This window comes from Phaethon aethereus (assembly GCF_964289735.1).
Source record: "Phaethon aethereus genome assembly, chromosome: 1".
Taxonomy (NCBI): domain Eukaryota; kingdom Metazoa; phylum Chordata; class Aves; order Phaethontiformes; family Phaethontidae; genus Phaethon; species Phaethon aethereus.
Genome location: NC_138575.1, coordinates 112,691,703 through 112,714,165, shown reverse-complemented (window position 1 = coordinate 112,714,165; position 22,463 = coordinate 112,691,703). Strand labels below are relative to the sequence as shown.

General features: G+C 39.0%; 1 protein-coding gene across 3 annotated transcripts in view; it reads right to left on the bottom strand.

Moving 5' to 3' along the window:
* NCAM2 (neural cell adhesion molecule 2) overlaps nucleotides 1-17,383 on the bottom strand; it is a gene marked incomplete at its 3' end in the record, with an annotated part of 311,617 nt that extends 294,234 nt beyond the window's left edge. For all 3 annotated transcript variants that reach the window (XM_081997216.1, XM_081997218.1, XM_081997217.1), the window contains exon 1: nucleotides 15,876-17,383. In XM_081997216.1, coding sequence (XP_081853342.1) covers nucleotides 15,876-15,927 — 52 coding nt within the window. In that variant the 5' untranslated portion in view covers nucleotides 15,928-17,383. The remainder of the gene's footprint in view (nucleotides 1-15,875) is intronic.
* Nucleotides 17,384-22,463: the final 5,080 nt, after the last annotated feature.

Here is a 22,463-nt window from a genome sequence, read left to right as displayed (position 1 = left end):
CTGTAAAATGCTCGCTCAAAACACTTGCATAAGTAGCATTATTGCCTTTTTTTAATGCTAACAGATGATGGAACTCACATCGTTATTTTGCTATTTCTATATTTGAAACTAATACTACTAGTAATTGACTTAGCTTTTTTTTCTTTTACTAGTATTTCAATGTGTTTGAGGATCATAAAGACAACTATGTAACACCATCCCACTTTTATTTAAAAGGAAACAAAACTCAGGAAGACAAAAGTAGGTTTACCTTCATTCCAAAAATAGATACAAAAACTCAGCACTGCAGATACCCAGTCTGGCAATTTTAGTAAATGGAGTTTGCAAGAATGAAGAAAAAAGCTTGGTGGATTCTGAGCCTATCAACACTGACAGCATCTTTCTCACACAATTTCATCTAAAGTGTTACCCGTCCAACGTTCACAACCAGCCTTAAACACAGAAACAGCCTGTTTGGATATGGAAAGAAAACAACTTCATTATTCACTTTCATTCTTCAAAGAGATAAATGATGACAGCTATTATTTCAAAACTACAAAAAAAATTCAGATGCAGTGTCAGAATAGCGAGTGGGGAACTTAAAAAAACCACAATATTTAAATACAGATCTTAGGGAATCTGTAGGGTGTTTTTTGGTTTTGTGTTGGGGGTTTTGTTTGTTTCCCCACCCACTCTACTTTCCCACCAAAAAGCACATTTCTGTTTTGTTTCTTTGTCTTCCTAAAAAGAACCACCAAGCATCCCACTTGCTAATCTGCAGATTTAAATAAAGATTTCTGGGGATACGCCTTAGGATCCTAAAGGAATGCCAAATCATCACACCCACCAAATACTCTAGCCTCAGATAAAGCCCATTTAAGAGAGAGCTGCTGGAATCAGCATGCACAACCCTAAGGAACAACAGTGAAAACAGTTTACAATCACTGCATATTTTCATGTCTGTTTTGACTCTCTACCATAAAAATAAAAGTAGGGTGACTGTTAAAGCACTGGAATGAAATCATGACATCTGGTTCAATTCTGGATTCACAGTGGGCTTTCTGTCTGACCTTGATCAAGTCTCTTTATGTTTCACTTCACATCAGTAAAATAGGGAATTTCTGTGCAGTTAAGGAAAAAAAAAACCATCACACATCCACATGGGCATGACTTCTCATTTTCTAAAGAAATACTTCACTCTTACATCCTGGCTTTAATGCAAAAAAAGAGAAACAAATTTTAGCAAAACTAAAGCAGTAAAATGCAAGTACTTCTGTTTCACAGACTACTATGACAAAACAACATATTAAGTAAGGATTACTATCTAAGATGCAACATGAACATCACCCTTTTCTTTCTGGTGCCTGAATTAGTTGATTCAAAATATACATTGGGCCATATTAACAGGTAAAATTCCTGAGGCACAAATAAAGTTATTTGCATTAAGTCACAAAGCTTCACAATGGAAGAACCCAGGTTTCCTGCCTGCTAACAACATTATAACAAGAAAACTATAGTCTCTCATACTTCTTCATTAAATAATTATTCTCTGTTTAAATGGATATCTATTCTATTGTCTAGAAATGGCTGGTATTCAATCTATTGATCTATAAAACCAGATCTAATATCTGGTTTTATTTGTATGAAGAACAAAAATATTGGATTGAAGATAAATTAACGACTTTTACATTTAACACACTTATCAAGTATTACTGATTTAATAAAGCCGGAATTTCCTTTCTCGCTAGCAGCTCACATCCTCTCATTTATACCAGTTTGAATCTGGTACTGGACTGTGTTCCAAATGGATACTGTTTTACTCTTACTTCATGAATATAAACTGCATGGGCACTCTCAGAACAATGTGCCACATTAAGTGCCCCTAATAAAGTTAGAATAGAGGTCAGTGTGGCTTCCTAGAATTTACAGAATAACATCAAGTGTCAGAAAAGATGGTTCAACTTTTAGGCTACTTAAACACTAAGGACACTGAAGGACACTACTGAAGACTCAGGACACTGAATCAAATTTATTGCTCATCATCACCTTAACTCTGCTTAAGTCTGGAAGAATACACATATGTCAACATGGTCACAGCCTGTGGCAAATGAAACTCTTTACTTGGAGTCAGAAGTCCTCCTCCAGTTCGCCTGTTCCTGACAGGAGTGGGCACTCTGTGCCATAAGGACAATGCTGTGACATTTAGATTTACTGGTTTAGATTTTCTTTAACTTGAGGATCTTTGCACCATCCCACCTTTATCTTGCTGTGGGCATGTCAACACAATCTTTGGCAGGCAGATGCATGCTCTGAGTTGGCCAGATGCAACCTAATGGCAGTTTATGCATCTGTAATTACCACAACACTATGCTACTGTTAATAAGCTGTAACGACAGTTTGTTCAGGCACTGTCACAGGAATGGCAGTTTCAGGTTTTGATTTGGAACTAGTTTGTCTTCAGTTAACTGGGAGCACAAGTAAGAAAAGTTTGCATTTGCCTAGAAGACAACAGGTGGACATACTTGCTAATTTAATTCCCTGCTTTCCCAACGGTGAGGCTGGAGGTGTTGTGAGGATTAGTACATTTCATATTGAGAATTCCTCAGTATGTTATTGATGCTGGGTTGCATACGTGTTCCAAAGACAAGTATACAGAAATAATTCTGGACTTCATCAATAATATTGAACAGATAATTATGGAAAACACATTATTTAGTAGAGAACCTTACAGAAAAAAAGAAAGTGGTCTTCACTTCTGTGATCTGCAGAAATTATTTCTAAACTAAAAAAACCAGAAAGTCTCCATCTTCATTTAGCCTTCTCTAGCTTCTCCCTTCAGGCTAACAAAGACGCCATTTGTGTCAATTATGATAATAGGTGTTATGTGAATACCTACACATATGACATTGAATGGACAGATCATGCAGTTTTTAAAAGACATGTACTGTACTTTGATAACAAAAAAAGTTTTTTGTTTGTTGCTTGTAATTACCAATCACGTACTTCATTTTTCAGTTGAATCAGCCCTTTTTATTGCCAGGTTGTAAACTGACCATCTGCATTATCAAACGCAAGAGGTTAGAATCAAAAGTTTTACCACAGAAATATTTACCTCCCTAACATCATACCTCAAGAATTCAGTTTAGCTAATGCAGCTCCATTGCACAATACAAGTGAAGGAAATGTTGCTAGAGAAGTGAAATTCTGCCAAATGGATGTAGGGCAAAGCTCAGCATTAACTCCATGAATTTGAGAAGGTTAACTGTTTCCACTCTCATTTTATTTCTTGTAAGACAGCAAGGCCCCAAAAGTATTTTTATAATCGTAGAATCATAGAACAGTTTGGGTTGGAAAGGACCATCAAAGGTCATATAATAATGTAAAGGCTTAAAAAAATAAGTTCTTAACTACCTAAAGAATTGTTTAAGCCTTACACAAAGATATTTCATGAACAATTAAACTCAGACTGATAATACAAATGTTTGCTTTGTATAAAAGTGTTTACTGTGAAAAGTAGCTTTTGCTTCACTGTGCATTTTTTTTCCCCCCCTAACTGCTTGGAAAAGCTTATATTCTCATTTTTGCTGTTTTAGTAATTCTTTGTCATAGACATGTGCAGCTATTTTTAGGATTGAATTTCAGAAAGGCCTCAGGTAACAGAATTTTAAGATATTACTTTTTAAACTTATTTGATAACTCAAGAAAAATAAAATTGGAACACAGGTATATTTGCCAAATGGAAACGTGAACAGCGAGCTATTCTAGGTTTTTATGAATCTAATGAACACTTGTGAGAATCCTAGATTACCTCTTCCCAACATTTTAAAAACCTGACAATAGCCTGTTTGCAAGAGAAGTGATCAAGGTTTAAGAGTCAATAGTAAAAGAATAAAGAATAGAAATAGATATTAACAGAAAATGACACCACACAGCATATAATGATTTCTACAGACAAGATTCTTAATGTTCACTCTATCTCCAGGAAACAGTCCAGCTGACCTTTGTTCAGTCTTCAGTGTTCTTATGACAAAAAACACAACTCAGCGCTGAACACGAGAGGCCTGTCATGCAGAAGATACCTCTAAGTAAGGCTTATCTTCCAGCCTTAAAAATTAAATCTTTCAGAGCCATTATGTAAAAGTTTGTGTAATGCTTTAAAACACACCTAGACTATGAAAACACGATTTTGTTTTTTAACAGACCCCCCCAAAAAAACCCAACCAAATAAACACCAAAACCAACAACAACCAAGGAGAGAAGGGCCGCCTCTGAGGAAAACATGCACCTTCAACAAATATTAGGTCTTCCTTCCTTCCTGCTGCTTGATTTTCCTCTCTTCCCCCTCTCCCCATTACAACACTGTTTCTTCTGATCAAACGTGCACAAACTTACAAAAATCATTATGCCATTTTCATATGTAAAAATAGAACATCACTGCAGAAACTTATTGTTCTGTAGGTTGACAGACAGAGATGTTACTTCTTTAATACCTGCAGGTCACATGTAATAGATTCAGAGTGGTTATGAACAGAAAAAGGTTTTCTGCAGGGCTAAATTGCACTGACTTGGATGTAAACAGAGACTATCGAGAAACCTGTCAGGACTGTATAGTGGGCTTCATAGTCTGGAAAACAGTCATAAACACATTTAAGATGCATTAAAGCAATAGTAACATTCACTAATAATGATTTAAAAAAGAAATCAAGTCATATTTCTTTAGAATAGCTTTTATAATATTTACTTTATAATAAAGTCTCTTGATTTTTCAGTCCACTCAATGGCTACAGTTGTCTTTCCTCATTTAAAATGGGCACAGAAGAACAGATATCAGAAATCCATCTAACAGCAAAAGGACTTTTCTCTTGAAAAGGAATTTTTATTTGTTTTGTTAAGTTGTGGTTGTTTTTTAAGTGAGATCCTGAGTAGCAGAAAATGCAAAATACATGATTCATAGAAAAGTATATTTATTGTCATCAATATTTTTACAGGAAACAATAGTTTCCCCAGCAAGATCTGCTCTTATATATAGCAGATAGTGTTTTCATTCACATACTTACAATGGAAAAAAAAAAAAGAAAAAGAAAAAGAAAGAAGCTATCAGAATGTGGCATGTAAAGAGCTGCACAGAATGAAGCAGGTGATTCCTGATGTTTTAGAACACACCTAGGAATCTTTTGATTTATACTAGTGTTTGCAAATGATACAGAAAAAAATGAATATAAGATCAAAATTAATTTTAAAATTAGCAGCATGTAAGCAAATCACGCACTCAGAATTGAAACCCACTACCGTGATGTTAAACAAACATCTGTAAATTCTCTTCTAAGAATAGTAAAATCAGAATACATCTACTATGAGTTTAGGAGAATTGTATAGAAGACATCACCTATGAGAGATTTCTCAAACCCAGCAACACAAACTCTGTGAGTACACAGGCTGTATAATCCAAAAATATTCACAGAAATGTAATGCAAAGGTGCTGGGAAGGATTATTTAAACTAAGTGCTAGAAGCTGTTGAACCCAATGTGTGGAACTGCCATAAAGGGGCACAAATCCATTTAACATCTGATCACTCAGACAGTACGCTTACAGACCTACAGGCATGACCTGAATACTGAACGTCTAGGAACAATTTTGACCAGTGTCGCAAAGTCACAGACCAAAACAAACAAGCAAATCAAAACTCTCAAAACCACAAACAAAACCAAACGATGAATTTTTATACTGAATGGTAAACTCCCCAACACAGCTATGACTTGGGCTGCAACAACTAAAGTGACCACAATAATTAACTGCACAAAGGTCAACTTTCTCATATGTTCCCAGAGGGAGAAAATGAAATCAGTAGCTTACAATACGTCTTTGGTTTTATTATTTAAAAAAAAAAAAAAAACAACACCAGAGAAAAATATCCTTTTTGTCTCACATACTATCTTGAATAGAACATTGCACACCAGAGCATCCCTTTAGAACCTCTTTAGTACTCAGTTATTCTATGCTGTTGGATTAGCCCCACACTTTTTCAGCACTACTTTGTAAACATGTCCACTACTTAAATATGCATTAAGTCAGAGCTTGATTTTTCTGTTCTTCACTAAATCAAAATATCAAAATCCCCACATACTCACATGGGAGTTATATAACTCCTGAAAGCTTCAATGACACCCTGAAAGCTGCAATGAGTACAGTCCCCCAAAACAGTACTCTTGGCACACAAGTCTGCCAGCAACTTCAGTGGGAGTTCCATGGCTGCAGGGTGTGCACAGTTCTGCCAGCAGAACTCATCTCACATAACATGATTTTCTTAAAATAAACAGACTAGAGATAGATGTAGCACTCATACCATAGACAGTGTTCACTGGAAAAAGACAGCATTTGTTTTTTCATGAATCTTAAGTTAGGCTATCGTTAGTGTGTTGAGGCACAGAAAGCACAGGAGTACATGAAGTACTGCATTATTTATTACTGATGGCAATGCCCAGTTGGGTATAATTCATCTTGAATTTCAAAGCCCAGACAAGATTTACAAAATTAAAATTCAGGAACAAAAAGCAAACAGAAAGCAACAAAAGCAAACCTTCTATTATGAAATATGGATGCCTGATACAAAATCATCCAGGTGATTAGAAAAAACCCACAATGTTTTAATGTTGTGCAATTTTACCTTTGTAATTCTCCATTATTGTTACATATGCAAATAAATCATTTATGGATGCATTTTTCTCCACTTTCAAAGAGATGTAAAAAAGTGAGAAAAAATTTTCAGACATTAAAGGAGTGGAAAAAAGTTTTTGACCCCAAAGCATCTGATTTTTTGAACTTTTCCTAGAAACAAACGTAGAAAGCTTTTTTTTTTTTTTTTAAATATATGGGCAACATCTAGTGACACCAGCAGAATTTGCAACAGATACTAAAGAAACTCTGGCAATTCTTCCTGCATTAGGAAGTAATATCTGCTCTGTAACACCTACTATTGAATGAGAAACACTCAAATAATTATTTTTTCCAGAAATTATCATTCAGCAATTTGAAAATTATTTTTCCCCTATGTCTTGAGAACCTTTATATGAAGAATGTCTCAGAAGCACATAATTTGAAGGGATCTCCTGGGACATTCTGTGGACCCATTAAATGTAATCCTTTCATAAATTAATAAAGAACCACCTTAAGAATAACCATACATTTTCCCTCTCGCTCTTATAATGCTCCAGAGTCACTGCTTTTTTGGTCAGAAGTTAATTTTTATACTGAAGTTTTTTTGTAAACAGTTTATATCCATTTGCTCATATATCATGCTTTCCTTTCAAGTACCTCTGCACTCTATGTGTTCATCCCTGGGAGTTCTCTTCCCAGCAATCAAATCTTTCTCAGCACTCATTTTGCTACAGTAACTGCTTGAACACTTTTAGCCCCCACCCCCTTGTAAGGCAGAACCTGCAACACTGTTTACAGTGCAAAAGAGATAGTTATGAAAAAGGAGGTTGGTTTTTTCGTTGGTTTGTTGTGGGGGTGTTTTGGTGAGGTTTTTTGTTTGGCTGGTTTGGGGGGGTGGCTTTGGTTGGTTTTTTTTTGTTTTGGGTTCTGTTTTTTGTGGGTTTTGTTTGTTTGATTGGGGGGGCTGTTTTCTTTGGGGGGCGTTGGGGGTTTTGTTTGGGTTTTTTTGTTTGTTTTTGTTTTTTTTTTTTTACAATTGGCCTGATGCAGTTCAGCTTAAAATTCAAGTATTTCACATTACCATTTGTTAAATTAATGTAACCATTACCAAAAAGCTAGGAAAATAAATGAAATACTAAAAAAAAAGTAGGAAAGAAACACCAAACAAAACAAAAAAATTAATTAAGTCACTGGCAAGTCCATGAATATAACACATAGTTCTGAGTCCATCACACAAGAGATAGGTAGCTTCTCTATGGCACATACAATCATGAATGTCATGGAAGAGTTCAGCAAAGAATTAGTATTACTCCATTACTTACAACACAGCAACTAAGGGACTGAACATTTTTTTTTTTCAGGCTTCTTACAGCATTTTTCCCTTGTTTCAGTTGTTGACGCAATGTACCAAGTAGATCAAGGTATCGACAGGTTTAAGAACAAATTCATGTAACAAAGATATGCCAAGATTATTAAGGAAGATCACATAGGTAAAACCTGACATATCCCTGAATGTTGTAGGGAGCACTGACAGAAGTATTACCCTGTTGTTGTCCTGTACTTATTCTGTTTCTTTATGACTCTTGCCTTGAGTGCCTGTCAGATCAAGGTCACTGGAGTGCATTGATCTTTGTTCTGATCCAGTAAGCATGTTCGTTTACAAGTATGTTCAAGAACTTTAGAAATAAAGCCATATTATGTTACGCCTATTAACTGGTCCTCAGTACATTTAACACATCCCCCTTTTCTACCTTCTCCCCCAAATCCTTTAGTTTATTTTGCTTTGACTAATTAAAATAACATAATGCCATAATATTGACATAACAACATTGCAGTTCTGATTACATCTTTCCTGCTATAATAAAAAATGAATTTTCTTGTGTGATCAGTACAGAAAGCTATTCATAGTAAGAGACAAAATTACTTCTCCCTGCCTGTTTATGTCTATCCCCAACACATGCTGCAAGGATCTCCATACGCTGCTCTGTCTCTCTCTGTTAAAATACTTCATTATTTTAAGTATAGGCCTGACTTCATACAAGCTAAATTCAGCTGAGGTACAAAGGTCTACGAAGTTAATGGGTCTGAAATTGCTTGCAGCTTGACTGAATATGGTGCATTGTGTTTCAGTAGCAAGAAAATTGATGGCAATGATTTTGTTTTTAAGTTTAATTCATAGTATGCTCCAAATGGCACCACCCAGCCAAAATGATGAGGGTAGCAACTTCTTGTATAAATTCCATATATGAATTCCAAGTATTAATTTCGGCTTATAGCCAGTCAAACAATGGGTATTGTTTCTTAGGCTACAACTGAAATGTAAATAATCAATTTAATATTAGCTAACTGCAAAGGTCATTTGAAAACAGAATTTTCATTCACACCCTAATAAGTTATTCATATGTGACAGCTATATTATGTATTACTTTGAATAACTTCATAATTCAGCAAAATTCATCAACCTTTGTCTGCTGTTTAGCAATACTACTCAGATAATTAGAACACTAAATAAAAAACAGTGTAACCTTCTAAAGTCACAATAAAAATTTAGGTAGGAGGAAAATACAACTGGACAAACAGAAAAAAGCCACTTCTATTCCCCTCTCATTCATATTTTCTGGGAAAAGAGCCACTACATCTTGAACTAACATAAATAACACATGGATGTTTTATGCTTTTAATGGAAAGCTAGTTCTTGAAGGAACGTACATGGTACTTGGATAAGAGGAAATTTATTTCAGTAACAATAGGCAGGACCAATGAAGAAGATGACTAAATCCCCATAGGACTTCATGTTGCCTCCCAAGTTTATCTGGATGTTGTCTATTTACAAACCAGTCATTTCAGATAAAATTATACTTAGGTCATGGAAACTGGCAGCACATGACAGCCTTGGTTAGTAGATCTCCAGACTTACTGAAATTATTTGTTCAAACAGGTTTTTAGAAGACTTGATCTCTTCATTCTATTTGCAGTGCTCCTGTGTATTATATCAAAGAACAGATAAAAATCAAACAACTGCTTTATTTTCTAAAAGGAGCAGAAAACAGGTAAAACATTTCAGAAGGTGTTTGGTATGGTTTTGGTTTTTTTTAATGGTAGTAGTGTTCTTAAACAGGTAGAAACGGTGTAGTGGATTTTTAGGTGACACATTTCACTGTCCACCTCCTTCCCAAATTAACTTACTTGAAACAGTACAATAATTGCTTTTAAAGAACCGGTCATGGTTTTTTCTCATGCAAACACAAGTCAATGGAAATTCTCCTCTAACAAGAGTCACTAGAGTTCGGCCACAATGCTCAGTCATCTTTATATTCAATAACTACATTATAAATATCTCATTCTGCAGTAGATCTTACTTTATATTTGTAGTTCAAGCCACTAATCTCGTGTCATATCATAATGATCTAGGTTTTGATGCATGGATGCAAAGAGAGAAATTTTCCATTAATCAGAATTTCCTAAATCATAACAGCATAAATGAATAGTATTGTCCCATCTCATGCTACTTCAAAAGTGAAAGTTGTTTATCTCCTGCCATTTCAAAAGATGCTTTCACATAATCCACAGCTCCAAAACCCACTGATGCCAACTGACCCCTGCTCAGTGTGGCGTTCTGGATTAGTGCAACCAACCATTAGTTGCTTGGAGCAATTCAAATGCAGGTTATTCAAAGGCTGTAGGGGTCTTGCTAAGCAAGGTTTTCTAAAAAGTAGACTTGTGAATGCACATGTATTCTTTGTTTCCTTTCCACATAACTTTTAAGTAACTTTTAAATGGATTTCTTTTCCAATACAAAAAGATTTTAATATCATAAGCTGTCACTACAAATAGCTTTAGCCAGATAAATTACTCTCCCTGTTTATTTTCTTCTTATATTGCTCTAACTCTTTTATTCTTTTCTTTCAATAAATTAAGAGGTAGATTCTGAGCTCGTCTACAGCAGAGCAAATAATAAAATGTCTTCTCCAATTAATGATGTCATCAGTCAAATGATAACTAAAAAAAAAATTTTGCCATATAACAAAAATAAGAAGCTTGGTACCTTTATTTTTGCAGATACCCCATTCAGGATGTTATAGCATAACACAAGACATCTGAAGAGTATCTTGCTAATTTAAATTAACTCCTTTCATTTTCCTGATAACCTTTAAAAATATCCAAATCCATACAATCACAGTATGAAAAGAAACTGAGCTGCAAAAGCAATAAAAAGATTTTGTGAAAGAATGCAGAATTATGTTACTGAAGCTGGACACCCTCAGATTCTTAAAGTGACAGCAAGTAGAACTATGAATGCTCTATTTAATATTCAAAATTATTCTGTGTTTTAAATTAGTTACCAAAAACTGAATAACTTCAGTCAAGCACCTAAACTAGAAAGCAGTTAAATACACTAAGGCAGGGGAAAGGGGAGGAGACGGGACATAATTACTAGATCAGAATTGGGTCATGATTAATTAATTAGGTCAAAACAAAAAGTGATGATAAGATATTAGCTATCAGTAGTCCTGGATCTAGTCTATCATACTCCAGTAAACCTTCAGATTTTAATACATCAGGATATCCATAAGTTTCCTCTCACATCTCTCCCACTTCTGAATTTGAAGAGACATCAAAAATAAAATTCCAATGACCTGTGACATGTAAAACCTCGGGATACACTTCATCAAGTATACTGCCCTTATTTTATAAAACAAGCATGTGTGCTAAAAAGCAAACAAAACTAAAACCAAATAAAACATCTGGCATTAATTAGTTTGTATAATCTGTTTAGAATATGAATACCAGTTTTTATCCATATTCTTTATCTGGAGCAATCTGTGGTCTACTCTTCCAATAATGGATTTTCAACTCACAGCTACAAATTACAGTATAGTTAAAACATGTGTTTTCGAAAATGTCATATTAACTTGACTCAATTGTGCTGAAATCAAACAGAATATGCCAAGTGTAACTGGGGGATTACTGGAGTAAATTGGAAGAAAAATCAGTAAGTAAACATGAATCACTTGGGAAAGGTGCCTCAAAGAAAAGGTCAGTGAAAGGGCAAACAAATACTGTATTTGTTCTCAAAATATTTGTTAAAAAAGGTGGCCATGAAAAGTAAATTGTACAGAAATTGGTCATAACACTCCAATAACATTCTCATAGCTAAAAATAAACTAGTTACCTAAATAAATACATGAACTGTGCTGTAACAGAAAAAGACAAAGTCAAAATGATGCTGTTCAACCTCTTCGAAAAGACTTTAAAGCATCTCCATTGCGCTATCTTTCACACATTTCATGATTTAGAGCCACTGAAAACAATAAAAATATCTCTAATTCCATTTTGAATATGAGTGCATGAAACAAAACTCTACATATTTCTCAACCATTCATTGTTAAGTTAATCTTTTAGAACACCTTATCAGTCAAGGTTCATCTTCAGGCAGATATTTTGATTCTCATCTTCACTTGAAGAGGACTTACATAAGCTGAAATAGCAAATCAAACGTTACTTTGTTGTTTTTTTTTTTGTTGTTGAAGGGTGAGAAGGAGAGGAGAAGGTAGTACATGTATTTTAATCTCCATGCAGTTGAATAAATCAATGGTCAGCTGAAGTCTCAGGATATGTTCCAGATTTCAGTATACAACTGGAGTAAAATATTAGTTCTACTTGATCCAGCAAACTCATTGATTTTAATTATTCCAAATTTCACACATTACCTACACAAAAGCAGAAAGGAGCAGGATTCTAGAAAGCGACTGCACTGTGCTCAATAACACACACATGCTGGCATCTCTTTCGGGGGATGTTCCTTATTAACAAACAGTCCCTTATAAGCACTTGTAAAGAGAAACTCTTTGGGAAAAACAAAAACAAACTCAGTATTAAAGCAGTGAAAAGAGGAAACTTAAAGGACAATGACTGAACAAGTACTCATTCCTATGAATCTCATGGATAAGCACAAAATATATTAAATTCTACAAAGCAAAACATTTTCTACTTAATAAAAACTTGTTAAGCTAAAGAAATATGTATTTCGTGGAGCGATAAAAGAAATAGGATTTTGCAATCTGGGAAGATGTCCATTTCAGCCACTTTAAGTCTGTATCCCCAGATACTGGTAAAAACCAAGGAAGCCCTCTCTTCCGAGTGTTGTATCACTACATATATTAAAAAAGCAGATTTACAGAGTGGTGTAGGCTATTTTGTTGGTTTGAGGGGTGGGGAGGGGGTGTGTGTGCTTTGTTTTTTGTTAAAGCAAAGCTGATTAAATTTGGGCTTTTCACTCTGGGTGAATTGTCTGGAGAGCTTTGAAAGGTTAAGAAGAAAATCCTTTTGTTTTAGCATAACAACATTGCCAGTTAAACTCCTCCCTTGCAATGAAATTAGGGGAGGGAATATTTGGCACTGGTAGATAATTATGACATTCATAAGCTCTTAACTTAAGGGGCTGGGGGAGGGGGCTGCTGTCTGCTACTTGTTTTCAAACTGCTCTGATTTTCTGAAATGGAACAAATACATCACAGATCCCTTTCCCCAGCCTTAAACACCAGCACTTCCCAAAGAAACAGCTCCAGTCATTCTTCATAAAATCTACTGCAGCTATATTCTTAGAAATGCAAATCCTCAACCTAAGATTTTCAATATTACCAAAGCAAGTGATCCAAATCTAGTCACTGGCTTTTTCTTAACCATCCATTTCTATCTCTACCTTAACATCAAAAAAGTCATAATCATCATTTAATACTCTGACAACACTGGTTTTCTTAAAAACAAACAAAAAAACACCCTCACAAACACCACAACCTTCAGTTGATGATGTAAGTGTTCCCTGCCACTGCATTCTCATAAGAAGATAAACCCCAAGAGTTTTTGGAATAGCCTCTCAAACAATTTGAATCACTTCAAGAAATTCTCAATAATACTTCAAGGAGGCGTCAAAAAATAAAAATGCACAATAAATCTCTCACCATGATGACACTTATTAAAATGAAAAAAAGTCACTGTAGAATTTTCCTCTCCCTTAGCAACTAAAGGGGAATATTTTCCATATGCAGATGTTTTCCCACTCCCATTTACTATCCCCTGCTGTGGATTGAGGCTGTATGTTCCTGCTCTTTCTACAGCTAGTTCAAAAATCTTACTCTTCAGCCCCACCAATACAATTCACTGCCTTTATTTTTTTTAAAAGTGCTTTTTGTTTTTAATTCAGACTAATAACAACTTACTATCAATGTTAGATTTATTCAGCTTTCTTCCTCTTTTTTCCATCTCCCCCTCACATCTATCCCCCTATAATTTTTAAAGCTCAGCTTAATAACATCTAGAATTTCACTCCATTATTTATCCCCTGACATTTGTGATCGTAAGATATCAAAACTATGCAATCCTCCTACGCTGCAGTAATCACACTTCACAAACTAGCTTTCTACCATTCCTCCGTTAGAGGAACCACAGACCACATCTCTATACAAATTACACCTAGGTAGATGAATTCAAAGCCCGAAGGAAGCTTGCCGGTTCTCCTCCTCCTTTGCCATCCCAGTGCTAGCTATGCTGAAAAGCCTCCGGACTGTTCCTGAATCGTTGCTATTCGGGAGACCTCCAGAGCTCATCTCGAGGTGGCAAAAGCACAGAAGCACTTCTACATAAATTGAGAGCATCTGGTGGCTCTTTACTATTTATCACCCAGACAAAACGTCTCTATGGTATGAGGTTTAGCGATAAATGCACTGAAAGAGACCTTCAGAGCTGCAGTCTTAATACCTTAAAGCATAATGCCCGCCCCGCCCTTTTTTACGCGCAAAAGATCTCACTAACCCCCTCCCAAGTCACCGCCTGGCGCCTGGGTGAGTCGCGCAATCCCGGAGCGCGACTGCGGCACCCGCCCGCCCCTCGGCGCCGGCGGCGGGGAGGCGAAGCCACCCCTGTTCCGGCGCGGGGCACTGCCCGAGCGCCGGCCGCCGCCGTGGAGCTCTGCCGCCCCCTACTGCAAGGCGGCGGCACCAGGGGCCGAGGGCCGGTCCCCGCCGCTCCCACGCCTCCGCTGACACCCAGGTGGTGTTTTTATTAAATCCCACCCCCGTCCCCCCCCCCCAAAAAAAAATCCTTAAAAAGCCCCGAGCGCGGGCCCCCGCCCAGCCCCTCAGCTGCAGGCAACTTAGCGCTTGCAGGTGCCTGGCAGCGGCATCCCACAGGCGGCACGGCGCGGCTCCGCAGCCCGGTTCGGCCCCAGACGAACGCCAGAAACTTGCCCGAGCAGTTCGGAAGCACCGCAACCAGCCCGCGCCGAGGGGCACCCTCGCTGTGCCACACCGCGCACCAACGCGCCCCCGGCGGCCCTTCCCCTCCCCGTCTCCCAAAGTAGCGCGAATCCTCAAGTAGTCACGTAAGGTGACATCCTAAATAAACATCATCAACCCCCAAAAAGCCAAACGAAAAGAAAAACCACAACACAAAACACAACACAAAACACAACCCAAAACCAGCCGCACCACAGCCCCTACGTCCGTATTTCCCGAAGCGCTGTATGTTTATACATACACATACATATGCAAAAGGCGAACAGCGCCCAAAAGGCGTAACCCCAGCGCGCCCCGTCTCCGCGCTCACCTGCCTGCTCCACGTTATTTCATCGCAAGAAGTCCCTGCATCTGCGGCCGCAGCCGCGTCCCTCCCCTCCACTCCCCCCCCGCCCCGAGCCGGGGGGCTCGGTGTCACCACAGGGCCGGAGGCACGGTCTTCGGAAGAGGAGAAACCCCGACAGGCAGGCTTCGGGTCAGATTTCTCACTGGCTCGACCGACAGCACTTCTCTCTGGTCCTAAAAATGAAGCCCACGTTGCCTTCCCCTCAAGCAGACGCGCACTTCATAGCGCGATCCCTGACAGAGACATGTTTTTATTTTTTTTAATCGCTTGATCTCCCTCCCACATTTGTCGCCCCCCCCCAAAAAAAAAGAGAACCCCCCATGCAAAGCAGCTAAGTGCACTTAGCACCTTCCAGCTTTTCTTCTCTCACAAACGATTCTTCTCACTGCCTTGAAGACTTAAAAAAAAAAAGGGGGGGGGGCGGCAAGGAAGCAAGTTTTAGGTCTTTTTTAATTTGGTTCGAGGGTGATACATAGCTTTATTTTTTCTCCATTTCTTTTCCGGTTATATGTTAATCTGACCAAGCAGCACAGGTAAGATGAATAATTTAAAAAAAAAAAGAGAGAGAGAGAGAAAGAGAGAGAGGCAGTCCCGCTCCTACCTTGCCCGCTACTGAGGAGCAATCCGAGCAGGTAGAGAGGCAGGAGGCTCATGTTCAGGAGCTCACGCCGGTGGACAGTTCCAAGTTGGAGGTGCTCAGCGCAGGCAAACCCCGCTCCGCCCGCCCAGCCCCGCACGCGCGGAGCGCCGCTCGCCAAGTGACTGCCAGCACCTCCCCGCGCCGCACTATATCGGGCAGGCGGCGGCCGCCGCGCAGGAGGCGGAGACAGAGAGGCCCGCGCGGATCCCTCCGCGCTACACGCACCGCCAACGAGCGGCACCGCCGCCAGATTCTTCCGCCGCGCTGCGAGGCGGCCTTCGGCTCGCTCAGCGCCCGCTGGTAGCCTCCCTCCGCGGTGCAACTCCCCCGCCTCGCCACCGCGGCCCCTCGGAGCGTGCTCCCTCCCGCAGTCGCCAGAGCGGAGACAGCCTAAAGGGAGAGGCGGCGGCTTGGCGGAGAAGGCTACCGGGGAAGCCTCAGCCTCCTAGGGGCTCCTCCTAGGCAGGGAGAGCCGAGAGCGGCGCTCCGGCTGCGCGCGCGAGGGGGGCGGGGGGCGCACCAAGGGGGCTGCCGCGCCTCTGGCACCCCCTTTCCCCGCGGCGTCGCCCCCAACGGCTGCCCGCGAGGCTTCCGTTAGGGGGCGGTGGGCGCGTGCCGACGGCCGCCGTAAGGCGCCTGTGCGCGGGAGCGGGGCGGGGCGGAGGGGGCCGCGGGAGCTGCACGCGGCCCGGTGGTGGCCCCGCTCCTTCCGCCGGGGGTAACGTGCCGCAGCGTCGGTGGGGAGCGGGACGGCTGCGAGCCGCGCGTGCGGGTGCGCCGAAAACCGGGCACGTTGGGTTTACACCATTCAGCTCTCGAGGGATTCACTCGTTTTGACTTCAGTTACTTGCGCGGGGGGAAAGACACACCCGCTATCTCCGGCCGCGTGAAAGAAAGGCGGTGAAAAACCAAATTGCTTACCTTTTTGGTGCCTCCGTGTCATCTCACCGAGGCTCTTGCTTTGTAAGGGAAAAAAAACAACCCTGCCCTAAAGTAAGGAGAAGAAGAGGTGGATTCTTGCCCAACTTGACTTGGAAGAGGTAGTTGGGAGTTTTGTGTGTGTGTTAATTAAGCGATGGTGTCCAAAGCAGCTTCTATAAATTTGTCACCACCTGTGTGATACATGGAAGGAGATAGAAGTGTATTTATATTACCGTGAAGCAGTAGTGGTAGTAGTTAATAAAAGAATAATCCAAATTAACACATCCCTAATAATTTTTTCCAACCCTTTTTTTTTTTTTTTTTTTTCCTTTTCAGGAGGATTTGGGTTTTGGGGAGGAGGAGAGAGACAAGAAGTCCCTTTGCAGAAAACTTAATACAAATGGCATGACCAGTATCTTACAGCTTGACTCGCTGCACAGGAGTCTTAAAAAAATAAGAAATATAGGAGGAAGAAACTGTGTAGGGAGAGCTTGCTGTTATCAGCAAGATAGGTGATAAAACTGAAGGTCTTTCCTCAGAAGGTGATGTTTTAGGACACTTGGGAACATGTACAGAAAATGCTGGTAGAGGGGAGAGCGAGAGCTTTGTGCTGTGGGTTAGTTGATCTACACCACGTAAATCAGAACCTTATTTCTCAACTACACACCACGCAGCCCTGCTCTTGAAACTACAGATTTCTGTAACCTGGTGCAAAATGAGCAGGTTAATTTTCATGTATATTTAAGTGGGAATGGAACTGTAATTCCTCATACAGTTTTGGAAGTCCAAAATATGGCAGCTTCAGCAAAGCCTTTTAGGTGAGAACTGGGTTTATATTTAGGAGCCTTTCTGCTCCCAAATGTTGGGAGAGATGCCTAGTTGCAGAAACTTTTGGCTGGGGCCTTTAGTGCAGGTTCAAGAAAGCACAACAAAAGGAAATATTTTGGTGAAGGAGTTTTCCCAGGGTAAGAAGGTTCCGTCAGCCCTGGTACCCAACTAGAGAAATGGACATTGTTAATAGGTTAATAAGGAAAGATGGTGAAAACAAATGTTAGATAAAAGCCTTAGAAGAAAAATAAATACAAATCTTACTGGGCAAAAAGCAAGAAACCCTCACTATGAAGTGGATAAGATAACAAATTTGTCAAATTTATCCTTGGTTTTAACATGTTTAGAGCATTACCATCCATCAAAAGTGGAATAAATAGAGAAAATAAAAACAGTATTAGTAAGTAAAACCAAATAAGTTGTACGCATACCTTAACATCTATTATAGCCTGCTTTAATGAAGAGCCAGAAGTAGTACAGAAGCACCTTGATCTGCACAGGTGCAAGGATTGAAATCCATGTACAGGAGACACCCCAGCAAGACACAATACAGAAGAAAGTAGGAAGTCTCTTGCCCCACAAGAATGGAACATAGTGGAAAGAATGCTACTGTCACAAGTTTGCTTATTTTAAATCATCAATATGATGAGAATTTCACCAGTGTCAGATCTGAGTGGCCAATTCTTGCTCCTTTGAAATGAGGTGAGGATGCTTTGCTTCCAAAGAGGATTCCTTGTCCTGAGAAGTCTGCTTAACTGCTTGTCTGCGGCAGTGAACAGAGCCCCTAACACATAGACTGTCCATGCCATATTGCTACAGGATTTGGAGAAACCTGGTTTTAGTCCAGCTTCTCAAGGAGAAGGGCAACATGCTCTTCGCCTCTGAAGCAATGGAGTAACAAGAACAAAAGATGGATACAAATCTCAGAGGGGATCACATTCTTCTAGTACTACTCTAAAAGAGAGACCTCACTGAAGGAAGAGGCAGCAGCTGGTTCATCCATCAGTAGGCATGTGGCTCCAAGTACTCTGTCACCTATACCAGCTGAAAGGTGTATGTACTGATCCTGAGACCATGCAGGGGAGGGATGGAGAGGGGGCAATGAAGTACGTCATAAGTATGCAGGGCTTCATTGTTTCTGCTGCTTATGGAACAACTCATTTGTTATGGAAGAAAGATCTGTAAAAAAGTGTATCATAGTGAACTGCAACAGCACATCACACTGAGGTCACGCAAACGGAGATTAGAAGGATGCAGAAAAAGTGCTTGGCTTTTCTGCCATCCATATCTGTTATGACTCTTGGTGTTTGTTTGTGACCATGCATTAAATGAATCAAAAGATGAGCATTTCAAAGTGCTGTAAAGCCCTAATCGGTATCAATAACAATCAATACAATATCAATAGCATCTGCAGGATTCGCCATTCTTTGGCTAGTGGCATTTTTCTTTAATGACTGTGTGCTGTTTCCTGGGGGAAAGCCTGACATGGAGTTTAATGGCCGTACTTAGGCCAGGGAATTAGAAAACATGATTTCTGGGTAATATCACATGCATAACAAACATGCTGGCAGAAAACAAACACATTTTCATGCTACATACGTTTTAAAAATAAGACCAGAAATAAACTACGGTGAGCATTATCCCATATGAACGGCCAAGAGGTGCAACATCAAGAAGTATAGTAATCCAAAGGTGGGAAAATGAACTTTGTTAGGTTTTTGAAGCAATTAAAACACAACTCCAGTGACTGAAAAGACTTGCCAGAAAAAACTTGGGGGAAAAAGAAGGAAAAATATTACTTAATATGACACACATGTTTGATTAATACCTTAGATCTTTTGGACTACCGTACTCAAAATCTAAGTGGATATATGTATAAGTTCCCTGTCTTTTATCTGTCACACGATAGTCTCCAGTTTTCACAACTGTGCTGTCATATGCAGCTTTCCTCCTAAAAAGTTTTACTACCTGTGAAGGTAGCAAAAAGACAGCAAGAATTAATTTCCACCCATGTTACTTACGTGTTGCACTCAGTGGGCTTGTTTGTACAGTAGCCTGTCAGCTATTATGAATAAAAGTGGCCAAATTAGGCTCTGGTAACAGAACCATTTTAAGCTATCATCACTGCGCTTAAGTCAGTTTACAAGAACGGAGGATCTGTAAACTTGCTGAACTTGCTTGTCAAGAAACATCTCCATGGTATTTTTCCAAGGATTACTTTATTTTTAAATTGATTGATGACTGCATGTTCAATGCAAATGTAATTAAATACAGAAACTTAAATTCTGGTGATAATTTCATAATGGGTATTTATACTGAAATATATGTTTCCCTGTGGACACCTGAGTTGGCAAGAGATCCAGCTGGATTTGCTTACTTGTTTTTTATAAACTGAAATGTTAAGGAAGCACCTTAAAATTAGCCAAGAATTTTTGGGGAACTTATGATAATGGCACCGTTACAAAGAAAGCTCAGAGAGATCGTATGTCTAGATATAGCTAGTGAAGAGTTGTAAGGAAATTGGCATGTCCTACAGCAATTAACAAATGTTTTTGGGACAGGAAATGAGAGAGAAAAGAGAAAACAGAAAATACCCTTCTTCCAAACCCAGTATCTTGCACTTACAGGAAAATGCCTTCTGTAGACAGGGTAATTTTCAGAGGTGCTCATGAACCAAATTGCTGATCATCTCCAAAGTGAGTAATTATCTGAAATAGGATGCTTTCCTATGAACACTGAAAACACAATTAGGGTGGCACTAAGATAAATTATACAACAGTGAACAACAGCATTATTGTGGTGAGGAAATGATGCACAATAAACAAAAGACAGTTTCATAAATGTTTGCACCACTATTATGTTTCAAGTTCTTAAAATCTTATAGAGACTTTCATAAAGATCTAAAATTACTATCATTTTGGATTAACATTATATCACAAAGAGTCAAAAACATTGTTTCCACTCTGTTTCAAGTCACTTTAAATACCTGTTAGAGAAACTTAAGACAATCTTGAAATTATTCAGCTTCTGAGGGAAGACTCATGGATTTTGTGTAGAGAGCATAATTTCCTGTATCATTTCTGTAACTAAATACTGACAAGGGCATGTGTAAAATAATTTTGTCCAAGTAAAGAGGACTGCTTAATTTTTGAAGATAGCAAGGTTGCCTGAAGTACAGTGTGCTAATTTGATTACAATATAAAACGTTGTGCTGACAAAAGAAATCAATAAACTGAATTTATATGTCTGAAGGAAGCATCGTACGCTTCTGTGTCTAGCGCAGCAGAAGTAGCATTTGAGAAATGAGACAAGGTAACTTGTCTGAACTCTAGAGACAGATCTTCCAGGTTACCACATTTCTGGATGTGTGACTCTATTCCTCTTCCCAGATCAGTCACTCAAAAAACATGGACTCTCAAGAGTTACTATCCCATCAGTCTCAGCTTCAGATATTTGGGCAGGATTATGGACACATTGTTTATTTTACCTGAGAATGAAACTGCCAATGGTAAGGTGCTCCAGATGGCTCAAATGTAACTAACTGCTTACATATTCTATTAGTTAGCAGTGTTTTATTTTGTAGAGTTTCCAGAGCAGAGATTCCTTTTTTTTTTTTTTTTAAATCTGGAAATATTGTGGATGCTACCAAACAATGTCTCATAAGTTATTATGTTTCCTTAGCTCATTGGAACTGTCGCCTTCATTCCTGACAGATGTAAACACCTTTTGGCTACTGAAGTCCCACCAGCCATTTGTTACCATCTCTTAGATAAAAATTATTCCTCCATGAACTGTGTTACCAGATCATGCAAGTACTAATATCTGGTTTAGTGCAATATCAGTTAATTGAAGGGACCTTCAAGAATATTTTATTACTGCAGCACTGAAGAAGACACAAGATTTGCTGGCCTTAGCCAAGATGTCCAGAATTTATGTCAGCATATGGAATAGAAAAGAATGGTTGCTACATGGTGAAAATTTGAGGAGTAGTTGTTTTTAAAGTGGTTGTGTGTGCAAAACACAGAACTTTCTCAGCTGCTGTTCTGTGACTGTGAAACTTGTTCCCTGAAGTGCTTTGAATTGTGATGAATTTCAGAGACATTCAGAACAAAATGTAAATCACACTTACTCAGCCATTTGTACTTTCATTAACAGCAAAGACTAAAAACATACAAAGCCCCAGACCAAACAATCTATAGCATGTAAAATTAGACATAAAGTGAAAGTTAGAAAATTTATGGATACCTTTGGGTTACAGTACTGTATCATGATGGTAAATGTGCTGCACATTTTAAGGGCTGCCCAGATTAAGTTGTGTACCTGGGATTCGGAGCCATCTGACTACCCCAATCCACATCACTGTCCCAGTTTTCATTGGAACTGGGTAATTGTTGACTTATATGTGATGCAAGTGAACAAGGAGGTATGATGGCTGATATGAGGCTTGTCAGCCATCACTGAAACCTTTATGGAGGACTTAGATAAGACTGGGGGAAAGGGAACACATATAATTTTGAGTATATTGATTTCTTCAAGTGATAAAAGAACTGTGTCCACATCTCCAATTCTCAACATGGAGGAAAGGTCATGATGAAAGTGTTGAGCTGTGAATTCAGGAAGAGAGTATCAACTAAACAATGATGGAAAATTCAAAAGAATGTGGATTTTACCTCCAGACTTATAAAGGCTATCTAAAACACATAATCTAAAACCCATAGTTTATACCAACACTTATCTTTTAATTTAATTTCAGACCCACAGCTTCAGAAGTTCTTAATCATGACAAGACATCTGCTCCTT